General features: G+C 46.3%; 1 protein-coding gene across 12 annotated transcripts in view; it reads right to left on the reverse strand.

Moving 5' to 3' along the window:
- Nucleotides 1-23,942, reverse strand: part of ZMYM2 (zinc finger MYM-type containing 2) — a 107,535-nt gene that overhangs the window by 21,105 nt on the left and 62,488 nt on the right. The window contains exons 8-20 of one of the 12 annotated variants that reach the window (XM_040426230.1): nt 17,289-17,402; nt 14,751-14,901; nt 14,300-14,472; nt 10,889-11,054; nt 10,066-10,100; nt 9,828-9,957; nt 8,559-8,674; nt 7,298-7,598; nt 7,202-7,222; nt 7,091-7,132; nt 6,725-7,009; nt 6,531-6,644; nt 5,702-5,796 (exon numbers count right to left, since the gene is read on the reverse strand). In XM_040426230.1, the coding sequence (XP_040282164.1) occupies nt 5,702-5,796; nt 6,531-6,644; nt 6,725-7,009; nt 7,091-7,132; nt 7,202-7,222; nt 7,298-7,598; nt 8,559-8,674; nt 9,828-9,957; nt 10,066-10,100; nt 10,889-11,054; nt 14,300-14,472; nt 14,751-14,901; nt 17,289-17,402 (1,743 nt within the window). Of the gene's footprint in view, nt 1-5,701; nt 5,797-6,530; nt 6,645-6,724; nt 7,010-7,064; nt 7,599-8,558; nt 8,675-9,827; nt 9,958-10,065; nt 10,101-10,888; nt 11,055-14,299; nt 14,473-14,750; nt 14,902-17,288; nt 17,403-23,942 lie in introns of all 12 variants that reach the window. The other 11 variants (XM_040426237.1, XM_040426236.1, XM_040426234.1 and 8 more) reach the window with 11 other exon arrangements.

The raw sequence follows: 23,942 nt of genomic DNA on the forward strand, positions 1-23,942 counted from the left end.
CCTTGCAGGACAGAAGTCGCAAGGAAACCGTCCGCAGAGGCTCGAAAGGAGAAGCCTGGAGCGCTGAGAGAACCAGGTTCAGGTCCCAGGGCGGTACCGGAGGCCGGTACGGGGGAACCGCGTGAGCCACGCCCTGAAGGAAGGTCTTGACAGGACCAAGGGGGGCCAGTGGGCGCTGAAACAAAATGGACAGCGCAGACACCTGACCCTTCAAAGAACTAAGACCCAGACCTTGGGCAAGTCCGCTCTGCAGGAAGGACAAAACGGTGGGGAGAGAAAAGCGGAGCGGAGGAATCCCTAGATCGGCACAGAACCCCAAATAGGTCCTCCAGGTCCTATAATAGATCCTAGAAGAGGACGGCTTACGGGCGCGGATCATGGTGCGGACGACGTCCGCAGAAAAACCCCTACGTGTCAGGACGGTGGTCTCAACAACCACGCCGTCAAACGTAGGGACCTTAAACGCGGGTGGAAGATCGGTCCCTGAGAGAGAAGATCTTCCCTGGCGGGCAGCGGCCAGGGCGCGTCTGCCAGGAGCAGCATGAGGTCGGCATACCAAGACCGGCGGGGCCAGTCCGGAGCGACCAGAATCACCGAGACGCCTTCCGCCGCGATCTTCCGAAGGACCTTGGGCAGGAGTGGGATGGGAGGGAATATGTATGGACGCGCGAAGCCTCGCCAAGGAAGAACGAGGGCGTCGGCTCCGCAAGCTCCCGGATCCCTGGCCCTGGACAGATAGGCGGGGACCTTGTGATTGAACTTGGAGGCCATGAGGTCCACGTCCGGTATGCCCCAACGAAGGCAAATGGCCTCGAATACCTCCGGGTGAAGAGACCACTCGCCGGGGTCGACAGTGGTGCGACTGAGGAAGTCCGCCGCCCAATTGTCCACCCCTGGAATAAAAATTGCCGATAGGGCCGGGACGTGGGCTTCCGCCCAACGGAGAATGCTGGAGACCTCCCTCATTGCAGCAGCGCTGCGAGTGCCCCCCTGGTGGTTTATGTACGCCACAGCCGTGGCGTTGTCCGATTGTACACGAACTGGATGACCCTTCAACAGATGAGTCCAGTGTCGTAGAGACAAAAGGGCCGCTCTCAGCTCCAGGACATTGATCGAGAGTTTGGACTCCGATGGAGACCAAATGCCCTGGACGGATCGGGGAGGAAACACGCCTCCCCAGCCCAAGAGACTGGCATCGGTTGTAACCACCAACCAGTTGAGTGGCAGAAAAGACCTGCCCAGAAGAGGGGACTGTAACCACCAGCGGAGAGATGACCTCACCGGAGGCGATAGATGGAAGGGATGATCCAGAGACTGCGGCGATTTGTCCCAGGAGGAGAGGATCGCCCGTTGGAGAGGGCGGGAGTGAAACTGCGCAAACGGGATCGCCTCGAAGCAGGCAACCATCTGCCCCAAGACCCGCATGCAGAAGCGGAAGGACGGTCGACGGTGGAGAAGGAGACCCCGAACCGCCCCACGGAGGATCAGACGTTTTTCCGAGGGAAGACGTACTTCCGCCGCTCCCGTGTCTAAAAGCATTCCCAGGAAGACCAGTTGTCTGGAGGGGGGAAGGGAGGACTTGGGGAAGTTGATGACCCAACCGAACCTCGTCAGAGTCTCTAGAGTGAGATCCACGCTGGCAACCGCTTGAGAAAGGGACGGAGCCTTGATGAGGATATCGTCCAAGTATGGTAGCAGAAAAACACCCCTGGAACGGAGTAAGGCCAAAACCGGGGCCAGGACCTTGGTGAACACCCGGGGGGCTGTTGCCAGCCCAAAGGGAAGGGCGACAAACTGGAAGTGGAGGTCCCCCACGGCGAATCGGAGGAAGCGATGGTGACACCGGGCTACCGGAACATGGAGGTAGGCATCCTGTATATCGATGGAAGACATGAAATCTCCCTGCTCCAGGGAAGCCACCGCGGAACGGAGGGACTCCATCCGAAACCGTCGAAGGAAGAGAAAACGGTTGAGCTTTTTGAGGTCCAAAATGGGCCGCACCGAACCTCCCTTCTTGGGAACAACAAAGAGGTTCGAATAGAACCCTTGGAACCTTTCCTCTAGAGGAACGGGGGTAATCACCCCTCTGTCCAGTAAGGCTTGAACAGCCGCGGAGAACGCAGCCGCGCTTTTCGGGTCCCGCGGGGGGCGGGAGCGAAAGAACCGATCTGGAGGGAAAGACACAAATTCGATTTTGTATCCTGAGGACACAATTTCGAGAGCCCAGGCGTCGGAGATGTGAGCCATCCAGATGTCCCTGAAAAGGAGGAGCCGGCCCCCCACCCGGGTGGGTGGGGGCGCGCCTTCAGGCAGAGGATTGCTTTGCTGCGGGTGTGCGGGCAGCCTGCGGCCTGCGCCAGGAGGGCTGTGCCCGAAAAAACGGCTTCCTACGTTTATCCTGGGGAGGGGCCGAAGCGGCAGCTGCGGGGGGAGCCCCAGAGGTCCTGCGGGAGGACCGAAAACGAGACGCACCGGGGCGTCCGCGGGGGGCGCCCCTGGCTTGGGGTTGAGGGAGATGGGTGCTTTTACCACCCGTGGCCTCCGAAATAAGCTCGTCTAGGCGGACCCCGAAAAGGCGGGAACCCGCAAACGGTAGCCCCGCCAAGGAACGTTTGGAGGCAGCGTCCGCTTTCCAAACTTTCAGCCAGAGCTCCCTCCTGACGGAAACCGCCAGGGCGGAGGAGCGTGCAATAAGGGCTCCCGCATCAAGGGAGGCCTCACAAACAAAATTCCCGGCCCGAATAATAAGCTGGGCCAAGGAACGTAGGTCCTGGATGGGGACGTCCGAGTCCAACTCCTGTTCCAGCTGCGCACCCCAAGCAGAGATTGCTTTACCTGCCCAAGCAGAGGCAAAAAACCGGTCTGAGAGCAGAACCGGAGGCAGCAAAAATGCCCTTGGAAAGGGTCTCCATGCGACGGTCCTCCGCTGACTGAAGAGAGGACCCGTCGGGAACAGGGATGGCCGTGTTTTTTGACAGACGGGCCACAGGGGGGTCCACCTTGGGTGGGGACGACCAGGTGGCCACGACATCGGCTGGAAAAGGATAGCAAATGTCCAGCTTCTTGGGATTGACAAAACGGGCGTCCGGGCGAGCCCAAGCCTTAGACACCACGGAGGAGAAATCAGAGTGGATTGGAAAGACTTTTGAGGCCTGCCTGGGTCTGATAAAGGAGACGCTAGCTGCGTCAGAGCTAGGGGGGTCATCCTGCACCTTAAAGGTGTCACGAATATCAGAGATGAGTTGACTCATCGCTGAGGCTAGCTTGGACGGCAGGGCCGAGTCCATTTCCAAATCTGAAACCGCCAATTCACCTTCAGAGAGCGAATCCTTTGGAGAGGAGAGGCTCGTCTGGGTGCGCACGCGTGGCGGGGAGAGGGAGGCATCCGAGGAGGAGGCTCGCTCTACTCTAAGACGCTTCTGAGAGTGCCTGGCTCGGGAGGGGTCACTAAGAGGGAGTGAACCCGCTGCAGCGGCAGAAGCGGTGGACCCGGAGGGCGCGACAGTAAAAGTAGCGTCCTGCGGGGTAGGTGGCCTGTCTATTAGGCGGCCCACAACATGAGTGAGGCTTTCCACGGCCTGGGACAGGGATCTAGCCCAGTCAGGCGGGTCAGAGGAAGCAGGGAGCGACACAGCGGGCGACTGAGGCTGCGGTGGAGCTCGGCATGCAGGACAGTGCGGATCAGACTGCCCCCGGGGAAAGGGTTCCCTACAAGCAGTACAGGCATGGTACCAAGGCTTGGCAGCTGCAGAAGGGTCTGACATGGTGGAAATGTTGCCTTATGGGAGACCCCAGGGCAAAAGGAACGGAGATTACACCCAACAACAGTACTGGCACGGAGGGGGTTAACAGTCCTACCAGACCCTGCAAGCGGCAGCAGCAAGGGAAGCAGACAGAAGGAGGCTGTGGAGGGGAGGCAGCCGGCACGGGGATGAACAGCTTCAGGATCGGACGTAGAGGTATGCGATGTGGAGCCCGACGAAACCGGAAGTAGCGGAGCGCTATGAAGCTCCGCCCACCCCTCGCCGCGCTGAAGAAACGCAAAGCCGCGCGCGCGCGGCAAAATGATTTTAACCCCCAAGATTGGATGAGTGCCGGCCAGCTATGGCGCCTGTTCGTGCCAAGGAAAAAACGGCCCCCAGCCTACAGCCGTTCCCTGAAGGGAACCTCCCTTCTATGAGTTCGTGCCCTGCCGCTAATAAAGTGGATTTTTGCCCTGACAAAGTCCCCCCCAAATGATACCCGGTAAGGTGCCGGTAAGATATGCCCAGGGGGGGGGGGGGAGAGGGGGGGGGGGGGGGGGGGGGGGGGCTCGATGTAGCAGCAGTGGGAAGGAAGGGGAGGCTGGAGCAGCCACTCTCACCATACGCTGTCTTCGCCCTCAATCCATCCAGCAGGGTCGCCCCTTCAGCTACTGGCACCGCAGTGGCAGGAAGCCGGGGGAGGGACTTGGCGTGCGGGCGACCCTTGAGCTGGCGGGACGCAGGGGAGCGAGGCTGCCCTGGTCCACCTTGTCTTCTGTGGGGGAGGCGGCAGTGCGGTATTACCGGCACTGGCGCAACTCAACCCCGGGAGAAACAGAGGGGTCTAATGCGCCTCTGTTGTCCCTGTAAGTAGAAAAAAATCGAATTAAAACAACAAATAACGCAAAAAATTAAAAATTATAGGAAAACAACCCTGCATAAGCAGGGGGTGTCTTGCCTCCTTGGACACTAAGCAAAAACTGGCAGTCTCTTCTCCAGGCTGAGGGGTATAGCTGATGGAGGAGGGGCTTACAGCTTTCACTTAGTGTCACGCCTCCTAGGGAGCAGAGCTATACCCATGGTTTCCTGTGTCCCCCAAGGAATATGGGCGAGAAAAGTATAGTAGTACAGAATAATATTTGAGTAATCAACTTAAAAGTGTTTTCCAGGATTTAATGACGACCTATCCTCAGGATAGGTCATCAGTATCTGAACAGTGGGGTCTGACACCCAAGAACCCTGCCGATTAGCTGTTTGACAAGACACCTGAAGGGGGCTGAGCTGCTCCTAGGCCACATGACCGTGTTGTTACTTTGCCTAGGATAAGCAGAGAGAAGGCCGCGGTGCTCACTGGCTAGGTCATCATTATCACATCAGCAGGGGTCCGCATTCCAGCAGCTTTCCAAGTACAGCACTAGAGATGAGCGAATCGAATTTGGATGAAACATCCGAAGTCGATTCGCATAAAACTTTATTCTAATACTGTACGGAGCGGGAGCTCCGTACATTATTATAATGTATTGGCTCTGATGTGCCGAAGTTATTACTTCGCGAAGTCTCACGAGACTTCACATAACTTCAGAAATTAATTTATACTGTAAAAAAACATTTCCCGAACTGTGATTCGGTTCCAAGGTACCACTTGGAACCGAACCATAGTATAGTGGCAGTGCTTGGTATTGCAGCTGGGCTCCATTCACTTCTGTGTGGCTGAGCTGCAACTAGGCCATGTGACCGATGTACTGTGACGTCACATGGCCTAGGAAGAAGACGTGACACTCTCAGAGCGCAGCGCTCTTCTAGCAGCTGATCAGCAGGGGTCGCGGGTGTCAGACCTCCACCAATCTGATATTAAATGACCTATCCTAAAGATAGGTCATCAATATAAATTACCAGATCACCCCTTTAAAAGGACCTATAATTTTTAGGTCAACACCTAATTTTGTATTAAAAAGTACCTTTTTCAATGGTTTAGGTTTGAGCTGATCATCATACTCCTCTTCAAATACAGGAGGCAAGAAAAACTCGCTTTCTGTATCAAATTCCTCAGCAGCTTAAATATAAATAAGATAATACCAATTACACTTGACCAAAAGTTAAATCAAAGCCAGAAAATTCAACACTGACTTACAAACCTAACACCCTTAGGCTCCATTCACACGTCCGCAAATTGCAGATCCGCAAAACACGGACACCTGCCATGTGTGTTATGCGTTTTGCGGACCGCACATGGCTGGCACTTTAAACAGAAATGCCTTTTCTTGTCAGTGTTTTTGTGGAACGGAGGTGCGGATGGGAAACGGAAGTGTGCCATCAGCATCTTTTGCGGCCGCATTTGCGGAAGGGATCCGGACACATTTTGCGGACGTGTGAATGGACCCTTAGAGTATGTTCACATGACTAAGGCGGACACAGACCCTCAGATTTCTGCTGCAGATTTGCACGTACAATGGGGCTAATCAGCATGTGACTAACCTACTACTTAACACCTCTGAATGTGAATTTCAAATCCGAATGGAAAAAATGTGTTTTGCTACTACCACTTCTCATATGGGCGCTAGCCAGGTGCCATTTTGGGAACTGTTCAATAGGAAGCTCGCTCAATTGTTCACCGCCTAGGTGACTATTACTTATTGTACAAAAGATGATGGACAGAGTAAAGTATCTCTTATGTAGTCTATAACCGTTTATTAAACTTTTTATGCTCCCAAACCATGTCAAGCCTATCTTATTTCTGGATCTCAGAATTCACAGTAAACCAATATGAAATCTAAAATTAAACCTTACCTCTTGGGAAGTCAATTTCAAGATCAAGTTCTGCTTCATATGGCAAATCTGGCAGGCCCGGTGGACTCTCTGCAGCGCAGTTTGTAGAAGCATCTTTATCTACACTGCCTTCATCTTCTAAGAAAAAAAAGGATTTCAACATTTACCATGTTAAAAACACTTTAGCAAAAATGCAAAGCCGAGCCATAACATACCTGTGACACAATCTGCCTTATCTTCAGCAACAGTTGTGTCCAGCACAATAGATTCCACTGACTGCAATGGACTAAGATCTAAAACCTCTGTAAATGCCTCTTTGACATCAGCTTCGAGCGAATCACCCTCGTCTTTCAGCGAATCACCCTCGTCTTTCAGCGAATCTCCTTCGTCTTTCAGCGAATCTCCTTCTCCTTCGTCTTTCAGCGAATCACCCTCGTCTTTCAGCGAATCTCCTTCTCCTTCGTCTTTCAGCGAATCACCCTCGTCTTTCAGCGAATCTCCTTCTCCTTCGTCTTTCAGCGAATCTCCTTCTCCTTCGTCTTTCAGCGAATCTCCTTCTCCTTCGTCTTTCAGCGAATCACCCTCGTCTTTCAGCGAATCACCCTCGTCTTTCAGCGAATCTCCTTCTCCTTTCAACGAATCACCCTCGTCTTTCAGCGAATCTCCTTCTCCTTCGTCTTTCAGCGAATCACCCTCGTCTTTCAGCGAATCTCCTTCTCCTTCGTCTTTCAGCGAATCACCCTCGTCTTTCAGCGAATCTTTTTCTCCTTCGTCTTTCAGTGAATCACCCTCGTCTTTCAGCGAATCTCCTTCGTCTTTCAGTGAATCTTTCTCTCGAGTTTGTTCTTCTTTATCTATGTCATGCCACTCTTCTTCCTTTAACACCTCACAGTCCAGTAGGTGTTCATCCATCTTCTCGTCTTCCTGAGTATCTTCTATCAGTAATATGGAATCATCCATTTCTTCCTCTTTAACTGGTTCGGCCTTTAAATCATCTTCTAGATTTAGTTCTACATCTTTAGGGCACAGCTCTTCATTTAGTTCTTTAATTTTGTCCCAATCAGCTGGCACCAAAAATGGGACTGGTACCTGTCATAAATCAATCATATGCGGTTAGCAGTCTTACCTACCCATGTGTACCAATACTATGATAATGTTAACTGCTTAAACTTTTAAACAGTGTTCATAATAGATTAATTCCTGGAAGGATGAGAACAATCTTTTCTTCAACCACATTTTAAAGGGAACCTGTCACCAGAAAATGCAGTGCAATCTGCAGGCAGCATGTTATAGGCCAGAAGAAGCGGTGCAGATTGATATATAGCTATGAAAAAAGATTCTGTAAACCTAGTAATTTATACATTTAAACCTCTGCTCTTTGCTAACTTAAGACCACCCCGTGTACCGTGCACGACAGCTATACATGTATACACACAAATGGAATCTGTCAACAGCGACCTCCTTATCGAACTGTTTGCACAGTCACGCAGCTGTAGTTCACCTAATTAAAATAATGTTTTACTTTTGTTAACTCAGGAACAGAGCCACTGATCATTTGCAAATTAGGTCTTTGGTACAATGAAGGCTTCACTATAGCTCTTTTTGCACCCAAGCCTCACTCCTTTTTGTGACCAGCCTCTCCTTTTATTGACGGGGTCAGGAAGTAGCAAAGCAGTGAGGGAGGAGTTGGACACGGAAGGGAGCGAAGATCAGATGCAAAGAGAGCAGCGGTGATGCCCTCGTTGCACCAAAGGCCAAAGAAAAATCATAACTGATACAGAGCCTCAGATCAATAAATGAAAAACAACATTTTATTCAGGTGACCCACAGCTAAGTGTCCATGCAAAGAGAGTGATGGGAAGGTCGCTGGTGTCAGATGCCCTTTAAACTGGGAGTGTTATCACTCACTCATAAGACAGCCCCTCCTGCTCTAACATGCTGCCTGCAGATTGCACTGTTTTATGGTGACCGGTCCTTTAATTTTTTTTTATGTACATGAGACAGGCCTGGACTGTTTAAATAAATTCCATCATAAAAAAAGTTACTTACTGGAAAAGGTAATGGAGTTGTAGCCGGTACTTTTTGACTGTAGAGATTCATAGGCACCGGTATATATACAGGGACAGGAATAGGCACTGGAACATACTTTGTATTGGAGTCTTCCTCTGAGAAAATAAAGCATAAATAAAGTCATTGACATATTTAGCACATTGCTAAAGATAAAAATCTTTAAAGGGGTTATCTGGGAATATTGATGATCTATCCTCAGGCTAGGGCATCAATATCAGATGGGAGGGGATTCTGGGTGCTCCGTTGCCTCTTCCCAGGCCATGTGACGTCACCAAACATCGGTCAGAAAAAACCCAGTTGCAGCTCAGCCCCATTCAAGTCAGTGAGGCTGAGCTGCAATACTAAACACAGCCGCTATATGCTGTGCAGCATTGTGCTTGTTAAGAGCTTGAGAGGCCATGGTGCTCACCAGACAGCTTCCCAAAACAGCTGATTGGCGAAGGTGCCCCATCGATGTGATATTGATGACTTATCCTGTGAATAGGTAATCAATATTATTTCCCGGACAACCCCTTTAAGTACTTGAGTAGCAGCAGCACACAAAACGATGCCTCCTGGAGATTTCAAAAGGAGGTACATGGAGTTCCTCTGAATATGGGACTCAAGTGAAGATAACAGTGGCTAGACAAAACTTATAATATATGGTGAAACTTATTTCTAGTGTCCAGTTACATAAAAAGGATCACTTTGTGGATAATATGACCCTTAGGCCGAATGCACACAGCCATGTTCGGCGGCTGTGAGCGGTCCGTGGTATGCCGGCCTGGATTCCTGCTGACAGCAGGAGTGCACGGCGTCATTGGTTGCTATGACGGCGTGCGCTTCATGCCGCCGCTGCACTACAGTAATATACTCTTATAGGAATCCAGGCCAGCATACCACGGACAGCTCACGGCCGCGTTCATTCGGCCTTAAAGGGGTTGTCAGAATTGCTTTTTTTAAGAATATATATATATATATATATATATATATATATATATATATATATATATATATATATATATATATAGGACCCCTATCCACTTCCAGAGCAGCCACTCCATGCGCCACATCGGGCTTTGTTTGATGACTGCAGTGGTGATGTTCCTGTATACCACATGTGATCACAGCAGGTATGGTGTTGTGCCGTGATTGCCTACAGTGGCAAGGTCTGGTATATAGGTACAACATGGTAGCAGCCAATGGCTAAATAAACTGACAAATCCTTTAAAACTTAAAAAAATAAAAATAAATGACATTTTGTGATACCTGTCTGGCAAGACTTGGTCTGCATATGAGGTTTACAGAAGGTGGCCTTTGTCATTGACAATGGCTTGCACAGCACAGCCTTATTCTTCATGTCTTTGGGTGCTGCAGGAGAACAGGTAGAATTTGGACCCTGAAATAAAAAAACATGTTCCTTATTCAATACATAAAAGTCAAACTCAGAAGAGCAAGTGTCAAGAACTTTCATAATGCGTATATTAAACAGGTAAGCTGTAATTACCGTAACTCTTGGCCGTGAAGCTTGAACTCCTTGATCTGTAAAGAATACAATAATTATAAAGGCCTAAAGGCAAAGGCAATAAATACTACATCAACACCACTTAACCCTTAAGTCATACAGCTGCCCACTTTTTCAGGAGAGGCACCAGGACATAGATTAAAAACCCTCTGGGGATGGCACATAACTTTAAAGGACTGATTTTAGGTAATGTGAATCATCTGTGTCGTGGTGCCTCATTCCATGCGTTTTACACATTAACCTCTAAATACCGCAATATTAGCAATTGAAAAATTGCCAACTTAAAAGGGGGTGTGCCATGATTGATGTAAAAATGAAAATCAGACATCGTATAGTGCATGAAAATGTCAAAGCTAGAACCAGCCCTGTACCGCATGTGGGTCCAGAGATCTCCATATTCACTGCTCCAATTGCTCGGCTAGATTATCTTCAGCCTGGCAGCTCAGGGGGCGTGTCCTTTCTGCTGCAGGTCTCTCTATGTAACTGCCACTGATTCTAACAGAACATATGGCTGGATGCATTTGAAGATTTAAACTAAGCATGTGCGACCAGATCAGTGAGATGGACAAATAATAAGGAAAAGAACAAACAGCAGGTAGCGCCAAACAGATACATATTATGGATTAGCCCACAAGTATTCAGATCCAGGCGCTGGTTTGAAAAAAAAATGTAGTATGTTTTGTGACACAACCCCTTTAAATTTATAAAACAGTCTAATCTACAAAACAATTTATCTGACCTGCACAAGTGTCAATCATCATTACCGCAAAGCATAAGCAGCTGTCAGACCAGTGTGACTACATACCAATAAACATGTTCTCTGGGCCCCTCTGGGTAGCCATATTGGGCTCATTTTGCTGGCTGTAAAAACGCAGTAAGCACTGCTGGTCACAGAAGTTCTTTATAGAGCCTCGCCACTGTACTTTCTCCTTAAGAGTCCCTTGAGTTCTACAGCAGTCACATCTTGCTGCCTGAAACAAATGATAAAGGCATTCAATTCAATTGCCGTGAATCAGACATTTTACAAGTGCACAAAGAAACAAAAAAAGCAATCACACAGGTAGTTCAAAATAAGCTTTTATAGTGACTGTATAGGCTTCAGATACGGATGACCCATCATCGGGATAGGTCACCAATATCAGATCTGTGGAGGTCCACCATCCGCAACCATCAGCCACGGCACCAGAAACTATACCGTGTACAGAGCACGGTTCCTAACGCTGTGCCCAGATACTTCATGTGAATAGGAGCTGTGATGCAGTATGCCGGCGCCAGAAACTAGTGTACGGAGCCTTCTGCTTCAAACACTTGAGTTTCCAGCACCGCTGCCGATCCATGGGGGTGAAGATAAGTCGCCAATATTTTAAGCCCGGACAACCCCTTTAAAAGGCAGAGTAAATCACATTTGATATTTTTGATGCAGCTTTTGGAGCCAAACACAGCAGAGGATCCAAAAAGAAGTAAAAGTACAAAAGGAAACAATGACTGAATTTAGAAGAGTAAACTCATCCTGTGCTAAAATACTGTATCAAAAGGACCCACACAGTCTCTAGCCCAAAAAAACTAATACCTCACCATAAGGGCTCATGCACACAACCGTTTTGCAGTCCGCAAATTGCAGATCTCGGCCTTGTGCCTTCCCTATTTTGCAGAACGGAAAAGCTGGTCCCTTATAGAACAGTCCTATCCTTGTCCGTAAGGTGAATAAGACTTGCGGACAGCCATGTGGACATAAAAACATGGAATGCATATGGAGTCATTTCAGTTTTTTTGCAGCCCCATTGAAGCAAATGGTTCCACATACGGGCCACAAAAAAAATGTAAAGGACACGGAAAAAAATACGTTTGTGGTCATGAGCCCCAAGATCTTATTGGGGGGACTCCATCTCCCCCTACCAACTGTCAAACAGACGTCCAGCCTCACCAAACGCAGATTGCCTATTTTAACCATTTAAACCTGGGAGATTTTTCGTTTTTTACTCCCTGCCTTCCCAGAGCCACAACTTTTACACTTTTCCATTCACATTGATGTTTGAGGGCTTATATTTTGTGGGGCAAGTTGTACTTTCTGTTCTTATCATGTATTGTTGCAGACAATGTAGTGGAAAGATTTAAAAAAAAAAAAAAAAAAGTTCCAAATGGGGAGGAATTTGGGCCGGGGGTAAACTAAAAAAATCAGTTACAGTTATGGGGTTTATTTTTATTGCATTCCCTGTGTGGTAAAAATGACCTGTTACCTACACTCTCCAGGTCAGTATAACGATACCTCATTTGTTTAGTTTTTCATGTGTTTTGATACTGAAGGAAAATAAAAAAAACTTTGGAAAACAATTTTCTCTTTATTGCCATATTCTGCTCCCCCCCCCCCTTTTAATAACTTTTTTTTATAGTTATAGTACGTACAATCTGTAATTTTTAGTGATACCATTGGAATGTAAGAATTTTTGATCAATTTACTTTTTAGGAGGGGGGGAGTGAAGCAACAAAAACGGCAAATTGGGCATTTTGATTTTTTTTTTCTGTTACGCTATTCGAAAACAATATTTTAATATTTTTTGCAAACATTTTTATTTATTTTGTCATGCTATATAGTCATAACAAACAGATCTATTGATATAAGTGGCCGATAATCTTTACAAAGGATATGCATTAATAAAGAAAATGTAGGATGTGTCATTTCACCGTGTTAGGACTGATACCCTAGATTTGTTCTCAGGAGATACTGTGACGCCCAGAATTTTCCTGGGCATCATACCTTGGGGTCTCCAGGTCGGTAGCGACCCCCCTCCTCTTCCTGCTCAGATTCTAAGATTTCCTAATGAGGCGTTCATAAGGTCTCGGATGCCTTGGCTGGAAATGTGTGGTTCAATAAAAATCTTCTATTTGGCAAAGACTTTCTCAGTGTTTTTTTGAGCATCTCCACCTCTGTCTTGAATAAGCGGTAGATTTAATTATAAAATGACAATCAGGGGTTCTCGGTCCAGCCGTTTTGTGACTTCTAAGGGTGACCAAAAGGATCATGTGATGGAAGCTAGGGGTTTTACTCTCCCTATTCGATTCCTCTGAGCCAGTTAAATAACAAGGATTGAGGGGGATTGGCAAGATGCACTTGCTAAAAACTTTTAATGTAATTTACGATATCCTGCCAAAATAGGGATGTTTTAGGATTACTCCAGACCCCATGCCAAACATCCGTCAAGGGTGAGAGACATTTGGGGTAAGATGCCAGTATGTTATGGAATGTGGAGAGCGAGGTATATTAAAGCCGTATAGTGCAGAGCGCATTAGTTTGAAGCACATTTTTCGCCATCGCTCAATTACTATGTACTTTCGTACTTTTTCCCAGCCTTGCAACATAATGTCCCTCATGTCCGGTTCCAAAGTTAGCACTTGCCACAGTTAAAAAAAAAAAAATTGTCTTAGTTCAGGAAACTATTACGGAACCCGTTATATGATATTTTTATATTTTAATAGTCTGTGTGTTCTAGGACGCAGTGATCCCTATCAGGTTTTATTATTGTTTATTTTTAATTTTGGGAAAAGGAGGAGATTTGAATTTTTTTTGCTTTTATTTATTTATTTTACTTTCATCAGACTGCTATTTCTATTCAGTAATGGAATTTATTCCATTACTGAAAAGAAGATTCTGTATATTCCAATGCAGTGCTGCCACCTGTAGGCCTGCACTGGAATATACCAGTAATAGGCCTACAAAAACGCCTTCCCCCGATCTCAGCAAGGGGAGGACGTGCCAGCACCGGGGGAAACGCACTGCAAGGTTTTTTAGCTCGCGGATGCTATGCTCACATTTGACCACAGAATCTGTGGGGCTAAATGTCTGCAGCTGGTGTTATTGCCAATTACAGACATTAGCCCAGGGTCTCTGTTTAAAAAGCAAAAATCCTCTCCGCTCCCAAGTGGGCGGCATATTTAAACTGACAACTTACGCGGTATATGTACGGCTGGTCGTCTAAGGATTGGTCATCAATACAAGTCAAGCCCAATGTGGACAGCAATCGACTGCAGGCAGCAATTTGCCGTTTGGGAGAAGTGCAGAAAAAGGTTCGCCCTTTTTGATTTCTATTTATCTTGCTTACGTCCAATATAGAGACCCTCCAGAAAGTTAGCATACATTTCTGCAGCTCTATGAAATCCAGCTTTATATATTGGATTTAGGGCTACTTTAAAATTAATGTCCATCCTCAGCTCAAGTTACCTTGTAATACCAGTCATGAAACTTTCTACTGCAATCCTCTGTGCAGAAATCTCTAACTTTGCCATCAAACTCTTTAGTCGCTCCTCTTTTGCACATCTGAAAGCAGTAGTGGCAGGTCACACATTTCAATCCCAGCCGCTTTGCAAAGTCCTGTTTGTATAGTAGCTTACAACCTGCAAAAAAGGCACACACAATATACACACTTTGGACTCAACATTGCCTTTGCATCCAGATGAGTTTTATTGTAACCTAAGCAGCTTACTGTAATCTGTATAAAATGTTACTATATAGTATTCATAGGTAGGTAAAGAAATTGAAGGCAGAGAGACAAGTGCTTTTGGGGAGGGGAAGACTGTACTCCGTCAGGAAACACACTATAGAAATCTTTATCTAAACCGATGCATAGAAACGGATTCTCACATTTACTTTGCATCTTAATAGAAAAACAAACCTTCACTGCAAAATGGTTTCTTGACACCAGAAAATTTCACGACATCGTGCAAGGTTTTCTCTTCCTGACAGTATTCACAGAAGGTAACGATGCAGTGCAGCTTTTTATAGTCCTCGCAGCAGATCGTGCTGCAGAACTGGTGGACTTTTTTCTGCAAAGGAATTAAAAAACACGTCCTGATTAACGTGGCGCAATGTATAGCCATGCAGAAAACCAGAACAATCATATATCCTAAAGAGAACACTGAGCTCCCTGCTAACCTTTCTATATTGATAGGGGCATTTTAAAATGATGGTCCAATAGGACCCTAAGCCACTTACAGAGGACCTTTCACCGGCCCCGACATCATGTAAATAGCTGGCAGGGTAGGGCATACTGAAGGCATGTGATATGTTATATTGCTTACTAATTTGAGGTTTGCCGCCGGGTATGTAAATTCATACCATCAGTACGTGGAAGAGGTGCCGAATCGCAGTGGAGAGCGTCACAGCCAGGGAGAAAAAAAAGCTCACCTTCTCCCAGGCTGTGATGCGCTCCTCTGCGATTGGGCAGCTCACAGCCGCTTGAGAAACATGGCCGTCTCCTCCTCCTCCTCTTCCCTGTACCGATGGTATTTATTTATATACCAGGCGGGAACCAGAACAGGGGGCACAGCGGGCAAACAGAGCAGTGCATAGGAAAAATAGTAAGCGATCTCACATGCCGTCAGTATCCCCTACCCTGCCAGCTATTTACACGATAATGACAGGACCGGTGAAAGGTCCTCCTCTAAGTACCAAACCAATATTTTTTTTCTGATCCCACTAGGAGGCTTTTACGTTCACACTTTTTTTTTTTTTTTTTGAAGACTAGTTTCACACTAGCGGCAGGCTCTTCCGGCGGGTGAACAGCCTGTCTGATCCGTCCTGCCGCTAGTTCACGTGTGCCCCCGGACTGCAGCTCCGTCCCCATCGACTAAAATGGGGGCGGGGTTCCAGCAGCAGCACAGCAGCGAGAGAGAGCCGGACTAAAAGTGCGACATGCAGTACTTTTAGTCCAGCTGTCTCTCGCCGTGCGCTGCCGCCGGAACTCCGTCCCCATAATAGTCAATGAGGACCGAGCGGTAGTCCAGGGGCACACGTGAACTAGGAGCAGGACGGATCCGACAGGCTGTTCACCGGCCGGAACAGCCTGCCGGACTCCCCTGCCGCTAATGTGAAAGTACCCTAACTGTATGTATGTCTTTACTGCCTCACCATGTAAAATGCACAGGCATTTGTTGGAGCAAACCTACTGATCTTGGCTGTTCGTCCTGGAGGGTGGCTGTCAATCACAGTCATGGTCATCTAGGCCCTGCACAATCACAATAATGTCTATGTATGTTGGAATAGTAAAAATGGGGTAATCTTACAAAGCTGTGGAAACTGTAAAATTGATCCTGTTCTTTAGAACAAAATACTTTTTTTTTTTATATAGAAAAGGCTTTACTATTATAAGCTAACCAGGGCAGTCAAGTCATGAATGGGTGATAATAGAAATACTGATTAAAAGGGTTGTCTTACCAAGGATAACTCTTTTAGGCCTTATGCATCAGGCCACAAAACACTTCTCTGGGCTGTAAGCATGCTGCCTCCCCCCCCCCAGTCATGTTCTATTTTTTTGCAGACTTACAGATGTGGATAGCACACCGGTGTGAATTGTTTAGCATCCAATATGCGAAAAATATGGACTGGATGCTGAACGAAATTACGGTCGTTTGCACGAGGCCTCAAAAGCTATGTACACCTTCGGAGGCTAGTTTTTTTTTTTCATATTACTGCATTATACTCAATATAACCTAAAAATCATTTTTTAAATGGGTCTTTATTTAAAATGAGTCCTTTTCTATGTACAGAGCTGAGATGCTCTACTAGTAGGATCTGAATTTTCTCTCTAATTTGTCAGGGAGCCGACGGGCTCCTTTTCTCTGATCTCTGCTCTTACATTATAAGCACTCATTATAGCTCATCTTACTGATGAGAAAAATAAGTGTTTTCTGACCTCTTAGAAAAGGGTTATTAGACGACCAGCAAAAAGTGAAAACACCATTCACACAGCTAGAAAAAGTTAACCTTTTGTGACAGAATGGTTCAATATTTATACCAATTGAAAAAAAATTTTTAGCCCACAATGGGTAAAAAGCATTCATATAAAAAGGTTTTATAAAAATTACCCCCGAAAGTTACATAGCCTTTAATGTAAGAGCTGTCTGAGATCTTTCAAGGGGAAAGATGTGGCCCTCTGCTCAATTCCCCTGCAGAAGTCTCATTAAGGGAAGCGAAAATTTACGAGGGCCATACAAATGCTTTTTATCAGCTCTCCACACTTGCTGATATTGGGAGGGGTTCCTGATAGGACAACACCTGTAACAGTTTAGATATACCCAAAAAATGAAATAATTTAATGAAATGAAATACAACTTTATCTTCTCCTAAACACAAGTTCCTGCTATGTCACTATCTACAACATCACTTCCCGTCTAAGACAGAAACAGCGCTCCAGATGTTACCGATGTCTTACCTCCCACTCCAGTGTTACTGGTTTAGAGGAAAACATGTTTTTACAGTAATTACATTTCAACTGAACGTCACTGCTGACATGCTGGCCATTAGTAGAAGACTGCATGCTGAGAGTCTAAAAAACAAGAGCAGAACTATGTTAGAAGACATTTATCTGCAGGTTTATACAAAGCTTACTACACACAGGCCTGTCTGATATGTGGTCAGCACGGTGGGTCAATGGTTAGCACTGCAGCGCTGGGGTCCTAGGTTCGAATCCGACCAAGGACAGCATCTGCATGGAGTTTGTATGTTCTCCCCGTGGTTGCGTGGGTTTCCTCCGGGTCATCAGGTTTCCTCCCACACTCCAAAGACATAGTGATAGGTAACTTAGCTTTTGAGACCCATTGGGGACAGTTGGTTGCTAATGTCTGTAAAGCGCTGCAGAATTTAGTAGTGGAATAAATAAGTGAAATAATCTCTCATAATACCCGTCCTGATAATGACCAAACAACAGAACATTTACGAAACCACCATTAAAGGTGCTGATGGAGGACCTCTTTCAGTTTGGGTAGGTCCACAACAACTTAGCGGTGATCGGCACAGAAGCAACTATGGAAAACCCTACTGCAGATTTGGTATTTTGCTTAATTTATTTTAAGTAAAAAATCAGGAGAGGTTTATATATACACTGCTCAAAAAATAAAGGGAACACAAAAATAACACATCCTAGATCTGAATTAATTAAATATTCTTCTGAAATACTTTGTTCTTTACATAGTTGAATGTGCTGACAACAAAATCACACAAAAATAAAAAAAATGGAAATCAAATTTTTCAACCCATGGAGGTCTGGATTTGGAGTCACACTCAAAATTAAAGTGGAAAAACACACTACAGGATGATCCAACTTTGATGTAATGTCCTTAAAACAAGTCAAAATGAGGCTCAGTAGTGTGTGTGGCCTCCACGTGCCTGTATGACCTCCCTACAACGCCTGTGCATGCTCGTGATGAGGTGGCGGACAGTCTCCTGAGGGATCTCTTCCCAGACCTGGACTAAAGCATCTGCCAACTCCTGGACAGTCTGTGGTGCAACGTGACGTTGGTGGATAGAGCGAGACATGATGTCCCAGATGTGCTCAATTGGATTCAGGTCTGGGGAATGGGCGGTCCAGTCCATAGCATCAATGCCTTCGTCTTGCAGGAACTGCTGACACACTCCAGCCACATGAGGTCTAGCATTGTCTTGCATTAGGAGGAACCCAGGGCCAACCGCACCAGCATATGGTCTCACAAGGGGTCTGAGGATCTCACCTCGGTACCTAATGGCAGTCAGGCTACCTCTGGCGAGCACATGGAGGGCTGTGCGGCCCTCCATAGAAATGCCACCCCACACCATTACTGACCCAATGCCAAACCGGTCATGCTGGAGGATGTTGCAGGCAGCAGAACGTTCTCCACGGCGTCTCCAGACTCTGTCACGTCTGTCACATGTGCTCAGTGTGAACCTGCTTTCATCTGTGAAGAGCACAGGGCGCCAGTGGCGAATTTGCCAATATTGGTGTTCTCTGGAAAATGCCAAACGTCCTGCACGGTGTTGGGCTGTAAGCACAACCCCCACCTGTGGACGTCGGGCCCTCATATCACCCTCATGGAGTCTGTTTCTGACCGTTTGAGCAGACACATGCACATTTGTGGCCTGCTGGAGGTCATTTTGCAGGGCTCTGGCAGTGCTCCTCCTGTTCCTCCTTGCACAAAAGTGGAAGTAGCGGTCCTGCTGCTGGGTTGTTGCCCTCCTACGGCCTCCTCCACGTCTCCTGATGTACTGGCCTGTCTCCTGGTAGCGCCTCCATACTCTGGACACTACGCTGACAGACACAGCAAACCTTCTTGCCACAGCTCGCATTGATGTGCCATCCTGGATAAGCTGCACTACCTGAGTCACTTGTGTGGGTTGTAGACTCAGTCTCATGCTACCACTAGAGTGAAAGCACCGGCAGCATTCAAAAGTGACCAAAACATCAGCCAGGAAGCATAGGAACTGAGAAGTGGTCTGTGGTCACCACCTGCAGAACCACTCCTTTATTGGAGGTGTCTTGCTAATTGCCTATAATTTCCACCTGTTGTCTATCCCATTTGCGCAACAGCATGTGAAATTGATTGTCACTCAGTGTTGCTTCCTAAGTGGACAGTTTGATTTCACAGAAGTGTGATTGACTTGGAGTTACATTGTGTTGTTTAACCACCTCAGCCCCCAGTGCTTAAACACCCTGAAAGACCAGGCCACTTTTTACACTTCTGACCTACACTACTTTCACCGTTTATTGCTCGGTCATGCAACTTACCACCCAAATGAATTTTACCTCCTTTTCTTCTCACTAATAGAGCTTTCATTTGGTGGTATTTCATTGCTGCTGACATTTTTACTTTTTTTGTTATTAATCGAAATTTAACGATTTTTTTGCAAAAAAATGACATTTTTCACTTTCAGTTGTAAAATTTTGCAAAAAAAACGACATCCATATAGAAATTTTGCTCTAAATTTATAGTTCTACATGTCTTTGATAAAAAAAAAATGTTTGGGTAGAAAAAAAATGGTTTGGGTAAAAGTTATAGCGTTTACAAACTATGGTACAAAAATGTGAATTTCCGCTTTTTGCAGCAGCTCTGACTTTCTGAGCACCTGTCATGTTTCCTGAGGTTCTACAATGCCCAGACAGTACAAACACCCCACAAATGACCCCATTTCTGAAAGTACACACCCTAAGGTATTCGCTGATGGGCATAGTGAGTTCATAGAACTTTTTATTTTTTGTCACAAGTTAGCGGAAAATGATGATTTTTTTTTTTTTTTTTTTTTTTTCTTACAAAGTCTCATATTCCACTAACTTGTGACAAAAAATAAAAAGTTCTATGAACTCACTATGCCCATCAGCGAATACCTTGGGGTCTCTTCTTTCCAAAATGGGGTCACTTGTGGGGTAGTTATACTGCCCTGGCATTCTAGGGGCCCAAATGTGTGGTAAGGAGTTTGAAATCAAATTCAGTAAAAAATGACCTGTGAAATCCGAAAGGTGCTCTTTGGAATATGGGCCCCTTTGCCCACCTAGGCTGCAAAAAAGTGTCACACATCTGGTATCCCCGTACTCAGGAGAAGTTGAGGAATGTGTTTTGGGGTGTCTTTTTACATATACCCATGCTGGGTGAGATAAATATCTTGGTCAAATGACAACTTTGTATAAAAAAATGGGAAAAGTTGTCTTTTGCCAAGATATTTCTCTCACCCAGCATGGGTATATATAAAATGACACCCCAAAACACATTCCCCACCTTCTCCTGAGTACGGAGATACCAGATGTGTGACACTTTTTTGCAGCCTAGGTGGGCAAAGGGGCCCATATTCCAAAGAGCACCTTTCGGATTTCACTTGTCATTTTTTACTGAATTTGATTTCAAACTCCTTACCACACATTTGGGCCCCTAGAATGCCAGGGCAGAATAACTACCCCACAAGTGACCCCATTTTGGAAAGAAGACACCCCAAGGTATTCCGTGAGGGGCATGGCGAGTTCCTAGAATTTTTTATTTTTTGTCACAAGTTAGTGGAAAATGATGATTTTTTTTTTTTTTTTTTTTTTCATACAAAGTCTCATATTCCACTAACTTGTGACAAAAAATAAAAACTTCCATGAACTCACTATGCCCATCAGCGAATACCTTGGGGTCTCTTCTTTCCAAAATGGGGTCACTTGTGGGGTAGTTATACTGCCCTGGCATTCTAGGGGCCCAAATGTGTGGTAAGGAGTTTGAAATCAAATTCTGTAAAAATTGACCTGTGAAATCCGAAAGGTGCTCTTTGGCATATGGGCCCCTTTGCCCACCTAGGCTGCAAAAAAGTGTCACACATCTGGTATCTCTGTATTCAGGAGAAGTTGAGGAATGTGTTTTGGGGTGTCTTTTTACATATACCCATGCTGGGTGAGATAAATATCTTGGTCAAATGCCAACTTTGTATAAAAAAATGGGAAAAGTTGTCGTTTGCCAAGATATTTCTCTCACCCAGCATGGGTATATATAAAATGACACCCCAAAACACATTCCCCACCTTCTCCTGAGTACGGAGATACCAGATGTGTGACACTTTTTTGCAGCCTAGGTGGGCAAAGGGGCCCATATTCCAAAGAGCACCTTTCGGATTTCACTTGTCATTTTTTACAGAATTTGATTTCAAACTCCTTACCACACATTTGGGCCCCTAGAATGCCAGGGCAGTATAACTACCCCACAAGTGACCCCATTTTGGAAAGAAGAGACCCCAAGGTATTCGCTGATGGGCATAGTGAGTTCATGGAAGTTTTTATTTTTTGTCACAAGTTAGTGGAATATGAGACTTTGTATAAAAAAAAAAAAAAAAAAAAAAAAATCAGCATTTTCCACTAACTTGTGACAAAAAATAAAAAATTCTAGGAACTCGCCATGCCCCTCACGGAATACCTTGGGGTGTCTTCTTTCCAAAATGGGGTCACTTGTGTGGTAGTTATACTGCCCTGGCATTTTCCAGGGGCCCTAATGTGTGTTAGGTAGGTAAATGACCTGTGAAATCCTAAAGGTGCTCTTTGGAATATGGGCCCCTTTGCCCACCTAGGCTGCAAAAAAGTGTCACACATGTGGTATCGCCGTATTCAGGAGAAGTTGGGGAATGTGTTTTGGGGTGTCATTTTACATATACCCTTGCTGGGTGAGAGAAATATCTTGGCAAAAGACAACTTTTCCCATTTTTTTATACAAAGTTGGCATTTGACCAAGATATTTCTCTCACCCAGCATGGGTATATGTAAAATGACACCCCAAAACACATTCCCCAACTTCTCCTGAGTACGGCGATACCACATGTGTGACACTTTTTTGCAGCCTAGATGCGCAAAGGGGCCCACATTCATTTTATGAGGGCATTTTTAGACATTTGGATACCAGACTTCTTCTCACGCTTTGGGGCCCCTAGAATGCCAGGGCAGTATAAATACCCCACATGTGACCCCATTTTGGAAAGAAGACACCCCAAGGTATTCAATGAGGGGCATGGCGAGTTCATAGAAATTTTTTTTTTTTGGCACAAGTTAGCGGAAATTGATATTTTTTATTTTTTTCTCACAAAGTCTCCCGTTCCGCTAACTTGGGACAAAAATTTCAATCTTTCATGGACTCAATATGCCCCTCACGGAATACCTGGGGGTGTCTTCTTTCCGAAATGGGGTCACATGTGGCGTATTTATACTGCCCTGGCATTCTAGGGGCCCTAAAGCGTGAGAAGAAGTCTGGAATATACATGTCTAAAAAATTTTACGCATTTGGATTCCGTGAGGGGTATGGTGAGTTCATGTGAGATTTTATTTTTTGACACAAGTTAGTGGAATATGAGACTTTGTAAGAAAAATAAATAAAAATTCCGCTAACTTGGGCCAAAAAAATGTCTGAATGGAGCCTTACAGAGGGGTGATCAATGACAGGGGGGTGATCAATGACAGGGGTGTGATCAATGACAGGGGGGTGATCAGGGAGTCTATATGGGGTGATCACCACAGTCATTGATCATGCCCCTGTAAGGCTTCATTCAGACGTCCGGATGCGTTTTGCGGATCCGATCCATCTATCAGTGGATCCGTAAAAATCATGCGGACGTCTGAATGGAGCTTTACAGGGGGGTGATCAATGACAGGGGTGTAATCAATGACAGGGGGGTGATCAGGGAGTCTATATGGGGTGATCACCACAGTCATTGATCACGCCCCTGTAAGGCTTCATTCAGACGTCCGGATGCGTTTTGCGGATCCGATCCATCTATCAGTGCATCCGTAAAAATCATGCGGACATCTGAATGGAGCTTTACAGGGGGGTAATCAATGACAGGGGGGTGATCAGGGAGTCTATATGGGGTGATCACCACAGTCATTGATCATGCCCCTGTAAGGCTTCATTCAGACGTCCGGATGCGTTTTGCGGATCCGATCCATCTATCAGTGGATCCGTAAAAATCATGCGGACGTCTGAATGGAGCTTTACAGGGGGGTGATCAATGACAGGGGTGTAATCAATGACAGGGGGGTGATCAGGGAGTCTATATGGGGTGATCACCACAGTCATTGATCACGCCCCTGTAAGGCTTCATTCAGACGTCCGGATGCGTTTTGCGGATCCGATCCATCTATCAGTGGATCCGTAAAAATCATGCGGACGTCTGAATGGAGCTTTACAGGGGGGTGATCAATGACAGGGGTGTAATCAATGACAGGGGGGTGATCAGGGAGTCTATATGGGGTGATCACCACAGTCATTGATCACGCCCCTGTAAGGCTTCATTCAGACGTCCGGATGCGTTTTGCGGATCCGATCCATCTATCAGTGCATCCGTAAAAATCATGCGGACATCTGAATGGAGCTTTACAGGGGGGTAATCAATGACAGGGGGGTGATCAGGGAGTCTATATGGGGTGATCACCACAGTCATTGATCATGCCCCTGTAAGGCTTCATTCAGACGTCCGGATGATTTTTACGGATCCGATCCATCTATCAGTGGATCCGTAAAAATCATGCGGACGTCTGAATGGAGCTTTACAGGGGGGTGATCAATGACAGGGGTGTAATCAATGACAGGGGGGTGATCAGGGAGTCTAT

The sequence above is a fragment of the Bufo bufo genome, chromosome 3 (assembly GCF_905171765.1).
Source record: "Bufo bufo chromosome 3, aBufBuf1.1, whole genome shotgun sequence".
Classification (NCBI taxonomy): domain Eukaryota; kingdom Metazoa; phylum Chordata; class Amphibia; order Anura; family Bufonidae; genus Bufo; species Bufo bufo.